We start from the raw sequence: 17,565 nt of genomic DNA on the forward strand, positions 1-17,565 counted from the left end.
ACTTTTTCTTACTATTGAATACACCATGAATTGTCAAACTAATAGAGCAAGCTTATCTGCGAAAAGATCTAAACCTCCCAAGCACTTTCTAATTCATTTCACAAATATACGTGGTCTCAATTCTAATCTTAATGATGTCCATTTCCACTTGCAGTCTGCCAAACCCCATGTACTTTTTCTGACAGAATCTCAGTTATCGGTTGATTCAACTACTGCTCATCTCAGATGCCCAAATTATTCGCTGTATGATTCCTTTCGCCTCAAAGGTGGTACTTGTGCATATGTCCGTTCTGATATTCCCTGTCAGAGACTTGGCAATTTGGAATCTACTCTCTTTGATCTTCTCTGGCTTAAAATCTCTTTACCTCATTGTGTAAAATTCATCTGTTGTCTCTACCATTCTCCCAACTGCACTAATCACTTGCAGCTTTTTGACTTCCTCTCTTCGCAACTTGACTTTCTCCAGTCCAGCTTTCCTAACAGTGAGGTAATTTTCCTTGGTGATTTTAATGTTCACAACTCCAGCTGGCTTCCATTTTCTAGTCACACCGACCCAGCTGGTCGAGATGCTGAGGCTTTTGCAATTACTAATGACCTTGCACAGATTGTTCATTTACCTTCAAGAATACCAGACAATCCTAATCATACAGCCAACACGCTTGATCTTTATCTCAGAAACAACCCTTCTAAGTACATGGTCGAAGTGAGAGGTCCTTTAGGCACTTCAGATCACAACTTGGTGATTGTCTCTTCTCCAATGGAGCCCTTATCTCATGGTTATTCCCAACCTCGTGTTGTTTGGCATTACAAGGATGCAAAATGGGATGACCAGGGAGATTTCTTTTCTTCTTTTCCTTTGTCGGATTACTGTTTCAAAACTTCTGATGTCAACATTTGTTCAGATCGTGTCAGTGAAATTATTCTTGTAAGAATGGAATCCTTTATTTCACACTCCACTTCAAAATCTTGTCCTTTATCTAAACCTTGGTTTTCCAATAAATGTGCTAAGGCTGTTCAAGAGAAGAATGTTGCATATTGTAATTGGCTTGTTTCTAATTCTTCAGTTTCATTTTCTGCCTACACCAAAGCTCGCAACAATTGTAAAGCAGTTATTAATCAGTCCAAACTAGAGTTTGAACAGGCTAAGAGTAGAAAACTTGCTTCAAGCCCTAATGGTAGCCGAGCATCCTGGTCCCTTGTCAAAGCTATTGGCCGCAACTTTTGCCCATCTCTGCTACCACCTCTGTCCAAACCAGATGGTTCTGTTGTCACTTCAGCCAAGGATAAAGCTGACCTGCTAGCATCCCATTTTTCTTCCAACTCATATATTAATGATCTTGGGTAAAACACCTCCCACCATTCCCAACACACTCCATTCAATGCCTCCTGTGGTCTTCCGTCAAATGGAAGTCAAAGGATTTTGACGAATCTTGATGCTAAGAAAGCTCCAGGTCCCGATGGTATTTCTCCACTTGTTCTCAAAACCTGTGCTCCTGAACTTATTCCTATTCTTTGCCACCTTTTTTCACTTTCTTATTCCAAAGGTGTTTTTCCTTCTGCTTGGAAATTTGCCCATATCCAGCCAGTTCCTAAAATGGGTGACAAATCCCTCCCATACAATTATTGTCCCATTGCAATTACTTCTACTCTTTCTAAAGTAATGGAGAAATCAATCAACCGCAAACTCTTAAACTACCTAGAAACCTTTCGTCTGATCAATGATCGTCAGTATGGATTCCGTCAATGTTGATCCACTGGTGATGTTCTGGCTTATGTTACCCATTTATGGACTAATTCAATGGAAAAGTTTGGTGAAGCACAAGCAGTTGCTCTTGACATCTCAAAGGCTTTTGATCTTGTTTGGCATAAAGGTCTTCTAAACAAGCTTCCATCTTATGGTTTGCCAACTGTTTTTAGTAATTGGTTATCCAGTTTTCTCTCTGATCGCTCACTGAGGGTGATGATAGATGGCTCTCTGTCTTCTAACTTCTTCACTAATGCTGGTGTCCCCCAAGGTTCAGTTCTTTCTCCCACTCTTTTCCTCTTGTATATTAATGACCTTCTTCCATTGACTGGAAATCCTATCCATAGTTTTGCCGATGATAGCACATTGCATTCCACTTTCCAATTTGTGAAACCTTGCCCTGTTCAATCAGCTACCAATTCTTTAAATGCCGATCTTCAGGTAATTCTCCAGTGGGGCAAAGACAACTTAGTTGATTTCAACCCTTCTAAAACTCAGTCTTGTCTTATATCTCGGAAAAAGGATTCTTCTGCTCCTATGCTTATCTTTAGTGACACTCCGATTTCTAGGCAAATGATATATCTCTTTTGGGGATTACCCTGACTTCTAATCTCTCTTGGCACAAGCACATTACAAATATTGCTTCCTCTGCATCTAAAAAATTTGGTTTTCTCTTTTGGCTCTCAGCGTTACTTTTCTTCCAAACAGCTGCTCACTCTATAAATCGCAAATCCGCCCTGTCATGGAATATTGTTTCCACATCTGCGGTGGTGCTCCCAAAACCTCTCTCAGGCTTCTTGATTCCATTCAGAAGAGGGCAGTTAGGTTAATTAATGACTCATCTCTAACAGAGTCTCTGCATTCACTATCTCATAGACGTACTGTTTCTGCTGCATGCCTCTTCTACAGATACTTCCATGGGCACTGTTCTTCTGAATTGGCTTCTATAATTCCCACTCTCTCTCTTTCAAAACAGTTCGAACACGTACCGCCTCCAGCCAACATCCATTTATGGTCCAACTTCAAACTCACAGAACCAACTTTTCATCTTCCTCGTTTATTCATTCAACTGCTGTTTTATGGAACAACCTTCCTTCATATGTATTTCCTGAAAATTACAGCCTACAAAAGTTCAAGTCCAATGTCAACGAATATCTTCTTTTGTCATCTCAACCTCCAACCCAAGCACGGTACTAAGTACTATAGGTTCTAATACCTTTCATGTTTGGGGTTTACATAAAAAAAAAAAAAAAAATATGAATTAGTAGTCTCTGTTTTGATTATGATATCACTAGTTTAAGCTATATATTTCGAAGTTTCTAGGTTAAAGTTATCTTTCACACTATTTGATTAAAATTTCACTAGTATAAGCTATACATGTTGAAGTTTCTAGGTTACTGTTATCTTCCATGCTTTTTTGGTTATGATAAGTTCTTTTCGTGTTCTCATTCAACTTCCATATGAATTAGTGGCTCTGTTGTGTCAACCACATGTCATCTATGTTAACCATTCTTCCTTTTTGATACACCTGCTTATTTCAGTTACCATTAATTTTTTACCAAAAAGTTTCATTAAATTTAATTGTTTTGCAAAATTTTTATTAAAATTCATTTTCTACTTATTCGTTGTCTGTACCTTTTCTGACATTTATTTTACATTAGAAATGGAGACATGTTATTGCCATTTTTACTTGTGTTTTCATCAGGTGTCAACCTGGTCGTTGACGCCTGATGAAGATATCAGGGTTGTGAGTTATACAGCAATATTCTTTCTTGATTCTGCTAATTCTGTATGTATTTCTTTACATATTTTTGTATATTTTTTCCTCCTTCCTCTTCTTTCTATAAATTATTTTTCTCTCCTCTATCTATAAAAAATTATACTCTTACTTTTATGTTTTCTCTCTCTCTAGTGGGGTGTGTGTGTGTGTGTGTGTGTGTGTGTAAGGGCACAAACACACTATTATCACTTCACTCATATACATATCTAACATCAAATGTGGGGGGGAGGCTATATCCACCGATTATTTTATTGCCCGGAGAGCACTGTTCTAATTGGCTGTATTCACAAGATAACACACGTCGGGCTTCAAGGCCGAATGACAATGTCAGGATCTCAGATTTTTCTGTTCGAACAGAAATTTCGTTAGGTGTGACCGCATGACGAGGAAAATGGAGGAAATGCTAATAGAAGTAAATAATCTCTTTTCAGAGAACAGTAAGAATATCCAAAAACAAATAACAATGACTTCAAGGACGTTGCTCCTGTGCCTATTCCGAAGTACCCTCCACTTCGACCAGCTACTCGGCATGCTCACCACAAATGTCCAGTCACAGGGACGCTCAAAAATTGCCAAAGGAGGCAAATAGACCAACAGAATTACAAATTGAGAGGACGAACAAGTCGATCATTTCAATTTGCACAACTCATAACAATTTCTTACAAGTTAAATTTTTAGGGTTGAGAAGTAGTTTTTTGTTGTTATTAAATTTCATTAAAAATTTTTGTTTCGTATTTTGACTGAATAAGTCCTTATTAAAAAATTAAACTTGCAGTATTTTAACTTTCCTTTAACACATAACTAATTTTTCTTTGGCGTGCGTGGTGTATTTTGAAATTGCATATTTTGCCCTTAAATGTCATCCTTAATTGGATTATATAGGAGGAAATTAAATTCTTCTTTATTCATCCGTAAGTACATCTTAAAACGATTTTCATCTTCTTCTAAGTCCTGCAATAAATGATGGAATTCACCTTTGTCTGTTCTCTTCCAGTTGATGTCGTGTATCCATTGCGTACTCTTTTGTTTTCTTGGCTATAAGAAAAGTGCATGCATATTCTAAATCTTCTTGAAAATCTGAAGAGGAGGATGAACTGTGGCAATTCATTTCGCTTCAGCTTTCCTCAAAGAGAATGAAACATATACAACGTTACAGATTGCCAGACGTACCCTTTTGGAAGTATAATAAAATTTCCAAGATACCCCTTTTTTAACATTTGAAAAAAAGCAGAAATCATAAAGCATCCTGTTGAGATGATTATTTAGGAAGAAAGAATTAACTGACGATATAAAGTTGTTGTTGAAATGCACCCTTAATTAAAGACTCAAATAGAATATTTATATTATGCTTACTTTGTAACCTTTTACATTCTACTTGACTTCTTTTTTATTTCGTTGTAATGGTTTAGGGCTCAGGCAACAAACTTTTTTTATTTAAAATTCTCAATATTGATTTGCTGTATGAAGAATATGTTCTGTTGAAATCATTCCATAAAAATATTGAGACAAACACCTCAAAAATAGCACAGATGTTTGGATAAAAATTTTAAATGCATACAGAAAAAAAATATTAATTTTGTTTTTGCTTTGCCTCACTCAAATGCAATGAGTGAGCGAGTATTTAGCTCAATGTTTAACGCATGGAAAAAGTATAGAAATAAATTAGACCTAAAGAATGTTGAAGGAGAACTGTTGCAGAAAACCAATCACAATATGTCATGCAAAGAATTTTACGCATTATGTACTAAAAAATGAAAAACTGTTAAAGAAAGTTCGCTCAAATGAAAAGTATTGCTAGGTAAATATTTTCTTTTTGATAAAATAAATCAGGTTTATTGAATGCGTATTGTAAACAATTATGTAAAACATTTGATGTTAATATTTATAAAAGTTTACTTTAGTGTTTATAACTTTTGCAATAAAATTTTCCGAATTAAACAAATTAAAGCACGAGCTATAATTCGGTTAATTTTATTTAAATTTGACTAATTGTGCATTCCACGAACTTGTTAAAATCAACAAAATATAGAAATAAAATGGTTGTTATTAAAATTGTTTGGTTTTCTTAAGATATAATGTGAGTACCCCTAAATGAGGAATGAATACCCCAAATATAAGCATGAGTACTTCGAGATCAAATATTTAATCTGGCCACCCTACATTACAGTGACGACGTTTCTTCTCCAGCCGACTTCGCAGTTTACATTAAACAGGGACAACAGAGTACTACTCTGTGACAGGAACATGACATGATAATAGTGTGTTTGTGCCCTTCTTCTCAAGAAAGAAGAAGAAGCAGAAGAGAATTTAATAAAAAAATATAAGGAAGCAGAGTAATAAATATTATACAGTTGTAATTAAACTGAATAGTTAAGTTCAGGAAGTGTAAAACAATACGGTTTAATAAGTTCCATAAAGTCATATAATCTTAGTACAGTCGATTCCAGTTATTTGGGACACATCGGGACCAGTGCATTTTGGCCCGATTAAGCGGCTAATTATCCGAAGTTTCACGTAAAAAAAAGGTAAAAATACAATGCCCCCCCCCCGCCACTTTACAATTGGTTCACTGTACAATCAAATCACGTTACGATGGCCTCACCATAGTAAAGTACCATTCGCTATACGATATGTAGTAAGCGCCGGTCATTGTGATCATGGAATTTGTGAATTGAATTTTAATTTCATTAAACAGCGATGTGATTCTAATTAGCAAAAATAGGACGAATATTATCCACAGGCTATAAAAGTAAAGATATATTAAGCACAAATTTAACTTTTATTATCTTACCAATTAAAAATTAAATGATGTGTGAAAATTGGAAAAATATACGTGATAATCGGAATAATTAATATGTACATACTAACTAGCTGACATTTCTGTTCACTGACATTTGTGTGTGGGGATTAAAATTTAAAACAGTAAAAAGATAAGCAATCAATAACAAAGAACACAGCACACACAAATTGCAAGGGACATGATATGTGCAAGTGAGAATGGAGTAACAAGTTACGAAGCTTTAAAAATAGGAATGAAGAGAAGATTCTGAAAATTAATTTTTTTATGTGATTGAAGATTTCATGGAAGTGTAAACACATTTCACCACAGAATTCCAGCTGTCAGTATTATTGCAAATTAAGATCGAGTTTACTAGCCGTTTATAACAGATTACACTAACAGAAAAGCCCAATATACAGGTGACTGCTAATTGTTTTTATTGTTTTATGGTTGTGACCTCCAGAAATCTGACTGAACGGTCGGAGACAATCGTAGGGTAATCTCCAGTGCTGCGGTCTCCTGCCCCAATTAAACGGCATGTTGTCCCAATTAAGCGAAGTAAACCCTGGCTATTTTCTCAATTGGGTTCTGTTTTTTAAGATTTGCCCCAAATAAACGGCTGCCCCGATTAACCGGTGGCCCAAATAACCGGAATCCACTGTACTTAATTCGTAAGAAGATAACTATGTTTACTTCTATTAATCACATAAAAAGAAGGGAAAAAAAAAAAAAAATCAATTACTTTAATAAAAAAATTTGAATATTCCTGAATGTAATTCACTGTGTACATTACCTAATTTGTTTCAATTTAAGTTTATATCCCCTTGTGCATGTGGTTAATGAAAGAGTAAGGATATGTATTTAGTTTACTCAATCCATTTAAAGCTGTAAATACTTCAATACTGAGGTCTCTGGTTGTCTTGTTTCAAAGCAGTGCAATTTGTAGAACTGAAGTCTTTTATGGTAATAGTTTACACTTTCATGTCCTTGATCAATCTGGTTGCTCTTCTTTGAAACCTGTTCCAAAAGATCCACATCCTTCTTGAAATGGGGCTCCCAGACCTATATGCAGTACTCAAGATGAGGCTTAACCACTGCCTTATACAATGGGATAATCACCTCCTTGTCCTTGCAGGCAAAACTCCTGTATGTCATTGACAGAACCTCAGAAATGTATCATTAAATTCATGTTTAGGAAAAATCTCTATTATGCATAAATAAAATGCATACAAAAAAAGAGGGCAGTCCAACTTATGCAGCTCTAAATTAGTAAGGTTGTACTGTAATGTAATTATAAATATGCACATATATCCTTGGCATTGATCATTTTTATTTATTTATTTTTTTAATTAGTATTAGTAGTGGCAAATGAGGCAAGAAAGCAAGCTTATACAACATCAGCCCAAAAAAAAAAAAAAAAAAAAAAAAAACAAACTATTCTCATGAATAGTTTTTTTCTCATGAATAGACTGACCCCATAAAAATTTGTCTAGTTCCTCCATAAATTATAATTAGTAAATCAGAAAAAAATCTAAAGCAGAACATATATCAATATGGAAACTCACCTATAAAGAAGCAGCTAGACATTGATAAGCTAGATAACATCATACTGGGTGCTACTTCTCCCACCACTCGGCCTATCTGATGTTCCAACGTTTCATCTAGGCATCGTTTATCTCTCTATATAACCAAGATTAAGCAATGGCATACATTAAAATTATACTACAATGATTTCAGTAAGCTAATTAATAAGCACTAAATTTTTGGTTAGCATAACAAATTTCAAAATTTAAAAATACAGACTCCCAAACTACCAACAGTTATGTTTCTCATTTGCCTTCAGTTCGCAAGGGTTTATAGGAGACAGCAGATTAGGGGAAGCAATTCCTAAGCAATATTATTATTATTAGCCATATAGTGCAAGGAAGCCTGAGGCTTACGCTGCACCAGTCAAAAAAAATTTTCTGAGTTACCCAAGAGATGAGATTAGATTTGTTGGTGCATCAGCAACTCAGGCTATAATGAGAGAGAGAGAGAGAGAGAGAGAGAGAGAGAGAGAGAGAGAGAGAGAGAGAGAGAGAGAGAGAGAGAGAGATTCCAAGCTCATACTCACCAAATGTGAGCCCCTGGGGTTAAACTATACCTGCCATAATGAGAACAAAGGAGCTTTTAATGCACATATGGCAAGTTAGGTGATTCCTTAGACTAGCTAGGAAATATAGAAAAAACATAATGGCATCACCTAGTACGCACACAGTTTATTTAAGGTAGATAACAAGAGACAGAGTTGGCTGGAAAATGTTGGTCTACAACGTTCAAATTGAACATGGGATCTGAAGAAGAACTGTAAATAGTCAGGTGTGGAAGAACTAGATTACAATGCATACTCATACTTACAGGTAAAGGGACATGATCCAGCCGAGGAGGGTGTCTTTATATGTGCTAGGTGCCCAGAGTATCAAGAAATTAGGCACCAACTCAACATTCTAATGGGTGTCTATGAGAGTATGAGGTGTAGGGTAGATGCCCTCAAAGAAATTAATATGAGGGGCATCTCAAGCTCTCAGCTGCCCAACTCAACACCAGAGCTCACTACTGTGCATCAGGCAACACAGTGGCAATTTCCAAGGCAGAATGCACTGATCCCTCAGGAACTAGTTAGTTGGTGACTCTATTGTCAGGAAGATTGGAAATATATTATGCAAAAAGGATAGGTGGAACAGGACCAGGGTAGGTCTGCTAGGGTCAAAAGTTGATGAAGTTATTGAGCAGATATCATCTTTTAAGGGCACAAAAGGTGATACTGTTGTACACATTGGCACTAATAACATTAAGAGTAAGAGATCTGCAGATTTACTTAACAAGTACAGGTCAGTGTTGAGATAAAGTCATGAGTTAGGGTTAAATTTGAAAGAGTCTCAGGGTAACTAAAAGTAGAAACAGGTGCATATACACTTACATGTACACCAATGCTAGAAGTATAGCTAATAAATTTAATGAGTTTGAAGTGCTAGTCAAGACATTCAAGGCAGATATGTTGGGATATCAGAAATGTGATGTCACACAGCTATATACGTTGCAGAATTGGATTTTGGTGAGTGCTATCAGATTGGAATCTGCTAGAGGAAGGGAAGAGGGATTATGCTGTTATTTAAGAAACACAAAATCTAAGAAAGTGCATCCAATAGAAAATTGTGGGCAATGCAATGTTAAATCAGTGTCGTGTGAACTAAGCACTGGGAAAGGGAAAATAAGAGTAGGTGTGTGTTATAGACCTAATGACTCTGATGAATATAATGAACAATTTTACAGAGAAATAGAGTAGGCCAGTAAATCAGAATGTCTTATAATGGGGGATTTAAAATTTACAGATACTGACTGGAACTTGTGGATTGGTCACTCGCACATTTGCAAGACTTTTGTATATTTATTGGATGATTATTTTCTACAGCAGATGTTCGAGAGTCAACCAAAGGGAGTAATACTCTTGACCTGATTATCAGCAGTGATTAATCATGAATTAAGAATCTTCAGATAAAGGAACCATTAGGTGGCAGTGATCACAGTGTACTGATGTGGGATTTACTCAAAGACATAACTACCATTAAGGATAAAGGGAAGGGTTTTTGCTTTCGTAAAGGTGATTACAGTGGTTTCAGACAGTTTGTAAATTCTATACAGTGGGATCAACTGATGATGTTATCTATGGTCAATTCTACATGGGAAGCCTTCAGGGACTTGATCTTGGAGGATACTAAGCTTTTCATACCAACTAAGAATTACTGTTCAAGGTTTAGGCCTAAATAGATGTCAGATGAATTAATAAGGCTCATGGTAGAGAAGAAAAATGCATGGGATGCATATCAATTATCAGGAGACATATAAGCTAGTCTGTAATCATGTCACAAAGGAGGTTAAGCAGGTGAATGCAGATTATGAGACATCTTTGTCAAAGGATGCAAAGAAAAACAGCAGAGTTCTTTAATTATGTAAACACTAGAAGGAAAGGGATGAATCAGATTGGTCCACTTAACATAGATGGTTCGACTATTCATGATCCTGCTCAGGTAGCTGATAAACTGAATGAGTATTGTGCCTCTACATTCACAAGAGGACTTATTTAAGGAGGGAATGCCAGAAGTTTATCAAACTCTAACAGGGAACTAAGTGATCTTGTAATAACTGAGAGCAAAGTGGAGAAGAAATTATTGAAGTTAAACATAAGGAAGGCACCTCGGGTGAATGGAATATATCCAGTTATATTAAAGGAGGTAGAAAAGGAAGCAAGCAAACCCTTAGCATAATTACAAGAGAATCCTTGGATTCAGGGAAGGTGCTTGTGGACTGGAAATATGCAAATGTATATCCAATTCACAAGGGTAGTGGGGGGGGGGGTCAAAGGGTGACATGAGTAATTACAGATATATTAGTTTAACTTCAGTTCCAGGGAAAATCATGGATTCATTGGTTAAAGAAGTAATACAGGATCATCTAGACAAGACTGCAGTTATAGTTCAGACAAAGCATGGGTTTGTTAAGGGGAAGTCTTGTCTGACCAATATGATTGGATACTATGATGTGGTCATAAAGGAACTGGATGCAAAAAATTATTTTGATATTACATACATTTGGATTTCAGGAAAGCTTTTGCTACCATTGCAGATGGAAGATTTCTGTACAAATTAGAGCAGTATGGCATTAAGGGCACGTTGCTGCTATGCATAAAGGGATGGTTGATTAGGAGAAGAGAGAGAGTGGTAATCAATGGACACTGCTCTTCGTAGACTAATGTTATTAGTGTAGTTCCCCAGGGTTTAGTGCTAGGCCCATTGTTGTTTTGTGTATTCATCAATGATATTGATGAAGGTATATCAGGCTTAATGTCCAAGTTTTCAGATGATACAAAGGTTGGCAGGGTTGTTAATGACAGTAAAGGCAGTATGCTACTGCAACAGGATCTAGATAAGTTGGGCAAATGGGCTGAGAAGTGGCAACTGAAGCTTAACGTTGACAAATGCAAAGTACTGTATATGAGTAGCAGTAACCAAAGAGAAACATACCAACTGTGCGGTAATACACTCAGTCAAGTGGAGAAAGAAAAATACCTGGGGACAATTTTGTAGTCAGATATGAAGTTCACTGAACAGTGCAGACGGGTTGCCAGTGCAGGTCCCAGAGCCTTGTCAATGATATATAGGAATTTTACTAGCATGGAGAGGAGGTGATTATCTTGTTGTACAAGGCAATGGTCAGGCCATATCTTGAGTACTGTGTACAGGTCTGAAGGCCTCATTTAAGAAGAATGTAGAGCTGCTAGAACAAGTACAAAGAAGTGCAACAAGATTGGTGAGGGGAACAAAGGGGTGCTCTTACCAAGAAAGGGCTTACGTTCTCCAAATTGCAGTTCCTCGAGACTAGTCACCTGAGACGTGATCTGATCGAGGTGTATAAGTCCTTGAACGGGTTGAGCAAGCTCAATGCTGATGGGATTCTTTCTCTTGCTCAGATTACAAAACTCAGGGGAGCATAGATTCAAACTGAAGAAAGAAAGTTGTAGAATAGATGTGTGGAAATTTGCCTTAAGCCAGCAGGTAGTTGATTGCAGGAACAAACTTCCATCTCTTGTTGTGGAAGTTGATAGCTTAAATAAATTTAAGGCTGAGCTAGACAGGCATTTAGAGTGAATGAATGGGTGAAATGGAAGGGGTTTTTTTTTTTTTTTTTTGGCTCATACTGCATAAGCTTGCTTTCTTGCATCGTATGCCTCAACTAATGTTACTGCCAATGCCAGCGGAGACTTGAAGTTAAAACCAGTAGTGGTTTATCACTCTTACTTTGGATGATGACAAATATTCACTGACATTTTAGTTGAAGCTTACCATGACTTTTGATACTGTTGCACATGGAAGACTGCTGTTCAAATTGGAGGGGTATGGCAATAAGGGTAAGTTGCTACAATGGATAAAGGGATGGTCGGTTGAGTGGGAGATGACAGAGAGTGGTAATCAATGGACACTGCTCTTCGTGGAAAAATGTTATTAGTGGAGTTCCCCAGGGTTCTTTGCTGGGCCCATTGTTGTTTTGTGTATTCATCAATGATATTGATGAAGGTATATCAGGATTAATGTCCAAGTTTGCATATGATACAAAGGTTGGCAGGGTTATTAATTACAGTAAAGACAGTATGCTACTCTAACTGGATCTAGATAAGTTGGGCAAATGGGCTGAGAAGTGGCAACTGAAGTTTAACATTGACAAATACAAAGTACTTCATATGGGTAGCAGTAACCCCAGAGTAACATACCAACTGGGTAGTGTTACACTCATGGTAGTGGAGAATGAAAGAGACCTGGGGGTAATTGTGCAATCAGATATGAAGTTTGCTGAGCAGTGCAGATGGGCTGCCAGGGCAGGTCATGGAGTCTTGTCAATGATATATAGGAATTTTCCTAGCAGGGACAGGAAGACGATTATCCTGTTGTATAAGGCAATGTTCAGGCCCTACCTAGAGTACTGTGTACAGGTCTGGAGCCCTCATTTTAGGAAGGATGTAGAGTTACTAGAACAAGTACAAAGAAGGGCAACAAGATTGGTGAGAGAAACAAAGGGATACTCTTACCAAGAAAGGCTTAAGTTCTGCAAACTGCAGCACCTGGAGAGTAGGCACCTGTGAGGTGATCTGATTGAGGTGTATAAGGCCTTGAACAGGTTGAGCAAGTTGAATGCTGATGGGATTCTTCCTCTTGCTCAGATTAAGAACCTGAGGGGGCATAGATTCAAATTGAGGAAAGATGGTTTTAGAATGGATGTGCAGAAGTCTGCCTTTAGCCAGCAGGTGGTTGATTGGTGGAACAGACTTCCATCTTTTGTTGCAGAAGTTGATAGCCTAAATAAATTTAAGGCTGAGCTGGACAGGCATTTGGAACGAATGGAAGGGTGAAATGGGAGGGTTTTTTTAGTTTTTTTATTTGCCTGATGCTGTATAAGCTTGCTTGCTTTCTTGCATCGTATGCCAATGCTAATGACGTTTTCAAGAATTATTGCAAGAAGATCTTTTTTAAAATCCTAATAATTCTTGATAACGCACCAAGCCATCCTCAGACGGTTGTTGAACTCTCTCCGAATATAAAATTCTTCTTTTTACTTCCGAACACTACTATAGCCCCCGACCAGGGTGTGATAGCAGCATTTAAGGCAACTGAAGGTGATTCAAGATTTTAATTGCTGCTATTGAAAGTGACAAGGCACAAACTGTTATAGCATTTAGGAAGAGATTTAACATCAAAGTTTCCATTGATATGATTTAGAAGCTTGAAATGATGTAACAAAAGACTGCTTGAATCGTGTGTGGCAGAAATTTATCCCTCATTTAATTCGCGATTTTGAAAGCTTTGAACCTTCAGAGCAACTACAACAAATCAAAGCAAGTTGTGTTGCTCTTGCAAAAGAAGTAGGTTACGAGGAAGTAGAAAATGAAGATGTAGAAGAGCTTCTAGAGTCGCACAATGAGGATCTATCTACTGAAGACTTGTAACAATTTATTGCAGCCAGCTAAGTGGAAAGTCAAGATGAGAATGACGAAGTCCAGCAGGCTGCCTCACAAGATCTTAAAACAGCAAAGTTAGCAGCTGCTTTAAGTGAGATTGAGAAGCACCTGCAGTGGATTGAAGATAATGACTATAAGGCTGAACGTAGTAGGATAGTACTTGGTGGCATTCGAATCCATTTGGAACCAAACAGACAGCTCCTGTATGAAAGAAGAAGGCAGGAAAATCAACAAAAGTTAAATAGCTATTTTAAGCCACCACAGAAGAAGAGCAGGACAGTAAGTCACATCCTTCCACATCAGTTATAACAACATTTCGTCTTAAGTACTGACCAGCTATAGCCTTCACCACACTCACTTCCAACAAGCAAACTTCATATCTTGTCAAGGTAAAGTGCTATATTTACTGTAATATTTATTTATTAGAAATTTAAGATGTTAAATCTGTATTAGCAATTTTATTGGGTTTAAAACTTTTTTTTAGTATTTTATTTATCAGACTGAACATTTTTTTTGAGTGATCTGCCCCAATCCCTATTTTTCCCATAAGTCCTGTTGTTTTTAATGCATGAAATACCATAACGCGAAGATTTTTAGGAACACATGTACCACGTTATAGTAGAACTGACTGTACTATACAATAAAACTATATGAAAAAACTATGTAAAAAAATATATTCAGATTCCTAATCCCTTTAAAGCCATTACAGGATGTGTAACTTATCAATCTCAAGTTTTAACATCCCAAAGAACACAAGTTTCCCAATATCAATCTTGAGTTGGCAGAGAGCTGCTGCTACTATCTAAGCTTTTGGATTGGATTGGTGCATTAGCAGCTAAGGCTATTATGTGCCAAGACATGGTTCCAAAAGTTTAAAACTAAATAAAAGCTGGTAACCTTTGAAAAAGGGTTACCTTGTCACAAGTCATATAAGGGTAAAAAGTGGTATATGTATTAAAAATATATATTCAGTATTTTATACACATTTATATAAATTAATAAGTTGTAAAAATTTAAAAAAGCTGACACATTGTCATTGTCGGTTAAAATCTGACTGAGTGTATAATGCGCAGTCAGATGGTTAAAAGCGGCAAAACAAGTATCGTTAAAATCTGTACAGTCAATTAAGATATTTCTAACAGATAAAATGGTCACAGGACTAATACATAAGAATGTCACTGGCCTTCAACAAAAATGAATGTGTAAAATGGCTGTGTCCTATGTGGAACCGAGCAAGAACAACTTTGTCTTCGTGGTTCCTGCACCAAAAGTAAATTTTGGGTCGAGCCAATATAAGCAGAATTGCACCCACCACAAGAAATATTGTAAACAATATTGTGAGCTTCCATGGTAGGAACTACATATGCCCTGTTTCAAGACAGCATGTAGTTTACTCATGGGTTGTGCAACAATCTTAAATTCAGTGTTCTTAAATATGTTAATAAATTGTCTATACCAGGGGTGGCCAACTTAATTTGTGATGCGATCTACTTTTTTCCTTAAAAATGTGCTGCGATCGATCATCTCAAAAATTTCATTGCACGAGGTTAAAAAAGTTAATCAACACATATTGAAAAATGTTGTTTATAAATTTTAAAATTCAATACAATTCAGAATTCTAATTTTAAATTCATACGTATTTAAAATTTTAATTTATGCAAAGTTTGTGTCTTCATGTCATCTGCCAAGTTTTCAAAATCGGGGACATACTGTGATAAGGCCAACCGTAAAGAATCTTCTGTATGCAAGTCCTTAAGATTAGAGCGATTCTTCATCTTTGTTTATTTAAAATACGAAAAGGCCGATTCACGTAGATATGTGGAACCAAAACAGGAATTTAAAAGTTCACTGCATTTTTTTACATATGGGTACTTTTCTCGGCAAACATATTTCCAAAAGTCTTTTTCTGATGACCTGGCCTTTTAGGAAGATATCGTTTCACAATGTAATAATTTCATTTTCAAGTAATATTTTCTCCATGTGAAAAATCGCAGCAATTTTTTCTGTAATTTGTTTTGTCTCTAAGTCGATATTAAATGGACAAGAAATATATTGAACAATGACTTCAATTGTTTTAAAATCACTGATTCTAGTTTCAAAATTGTAAACAACATTCTCAATTTCAGAAACATATTTCTCACTATTAAATTCAAAAACAGGATATTTTTGCAAATGATCGAATTTTTTTTCTTTGAGATCCTTCGCCATTGCCAAAAATTGATATTTATATGCAGAAATGCTACTAATCATGTCACCCACATTTTTATTTTTTCCTTGTAATTCCAAATTCAGATCAATTAATTTACTGGTAAAATCTGCCAAAAAAGCCAGATCACACAACCACTCCATATATTGTAGCTGCTGATAATCATCTCCCCTTTGATCAACAAATTTTTTAATTTCATTCAGCAAATTTCAAAATCTCTGTAGAAACTTACTCTGACTCAGCCACCTCACATCTGTGTGTGATATCAGATCTGGTTCTTTTTCGAGCTGCATTTTGAAAAGTCTCCTTTGAAGAGATTGACCTCTGATGGAATTCACGATTTTGAAAGCGATGTCCATAATACTTTTAGTATTTAATCATTTGCTGTCTAACATTTGTTGGTGGATAATACAGTGGTAACTCAAAAAATCTGGAATTCATCACCCTTTTGGCACAATGCGATGAATCCGTTAAGATGCCCCGTCATTGCTTTAGTTCCATTTGTTGTTGCTGATACAAGCTTAAATAGTGATAATTTAATTTAATTTTTTCAATAAAATGTTTGAATGAGTTAAAGATATCAAGACATCTAGTTCTTTCTTTTAACGAAACCATACCCAGCAGTTCTCTAGTGGCACAATCATCGAAAAATGAAGAAACTTTGTTGTGATAATAATCTAGATTTAAGTTCTTCTAATTTATTTTTGTTAAGGTCACTATTAGGTGGAAAATCCAATTGGTATTTACCATGGAGTGCATTGAAGTGCCTTTCTAAATTTCCTTTTTTGGGTATAGCCATGGAAGCATTCGCAAATCAAACAGCAACATTTTTCTTTCACCATTACAAAAAAGTATTCTAGTTCCTCCTCTTGATGAAAATGATACGTTTTACTCTTTTTCGTAGTATTCATTTTAAATCAAAAAGGTATTAAATTAACATTAGCATTAGCAGAGGCATTTGATGCAAGAAAGCAAGCTTATGCAGCATCAGCCAAAAAAAAAAAAAAAAAAAAACCCACTTCCACTTCACCCCTCTGTTCGTTCAAAATACCTGTCCAGCTGAGCCTTAAACTTATTTAGGCTATCAACCTCCACTACAGGGGATGGAAGTCTGTTCCACCAACCAACCACCCGCTGGCTAAAGGCAAATTTCCGCACGTCTATCCTACATCTGTCTTTCCTCAATTTGAATTTATGCCCTCTCAGGTGATTATTCTGAGCTAGAGGAAGAATCCCATCAGCATTGAGCATGCTCAAACCATTCAAGGTTTTATACACCTCTATCAGATCACCTCGCTGGTGCCTAGTCTCCAGACACTGCAATTTGCAAAACTTAAGCCTTTCTTCGTAAGAGCACCCCTTTGTTCCATTCACTAATCTTGTTGCCCATCTCTGTACTCGTTCCAGCAGCTCTACATCCTTCTTGAAATGAGGCCTCCAGACCTGTATACAGTACTCTAGGTGTGGCCTGACCATTGCCTTATACAAGGGAATAATCACCTCCTTATCC

At 36.5% G+C, this 17,565-nt stretch overlaps 1 protein-coding gene across 1 annotated transcript in view; it reads right to left on the reverse strand.

Moving 5' to 3' along the window:
• The window catches only part of LOC150084418 (NPC intracellular cholesterol transporter 1-like), a 594,638-nt gene that overhangs the window by 163,117 nt on the left and 413,956 nt on the right, over positions 1–17,565 (reverse strand). The window contains exon 19 of the mRNA XM_090376055.1: positions 7,869–7,983. Coding sequence (XP_090232181.1) covers positions 7,869–7,983 — 115 coding nt within the window. The remainder of the gene's footprint in view (positions 1–7,868; positions 7,984–17,565) is intronic.

Source organism: Mastigoproctus giganteus, chromosome 6 (genome assembly GCF_048544385.1).
Source record: "Mastigoproctus giganteus isolate SK-2022 chromosome 6, ASM4854438v1, whole genome shotgun sequence".
In the NCBI taxonomy this organism is placed as follows: Eukaryota; Metazoa; Arthropoda; class Arachnida; order Uropygi; family Thelyphonidae; genus Mastigoproctus; species Mastigoproctus giganteus.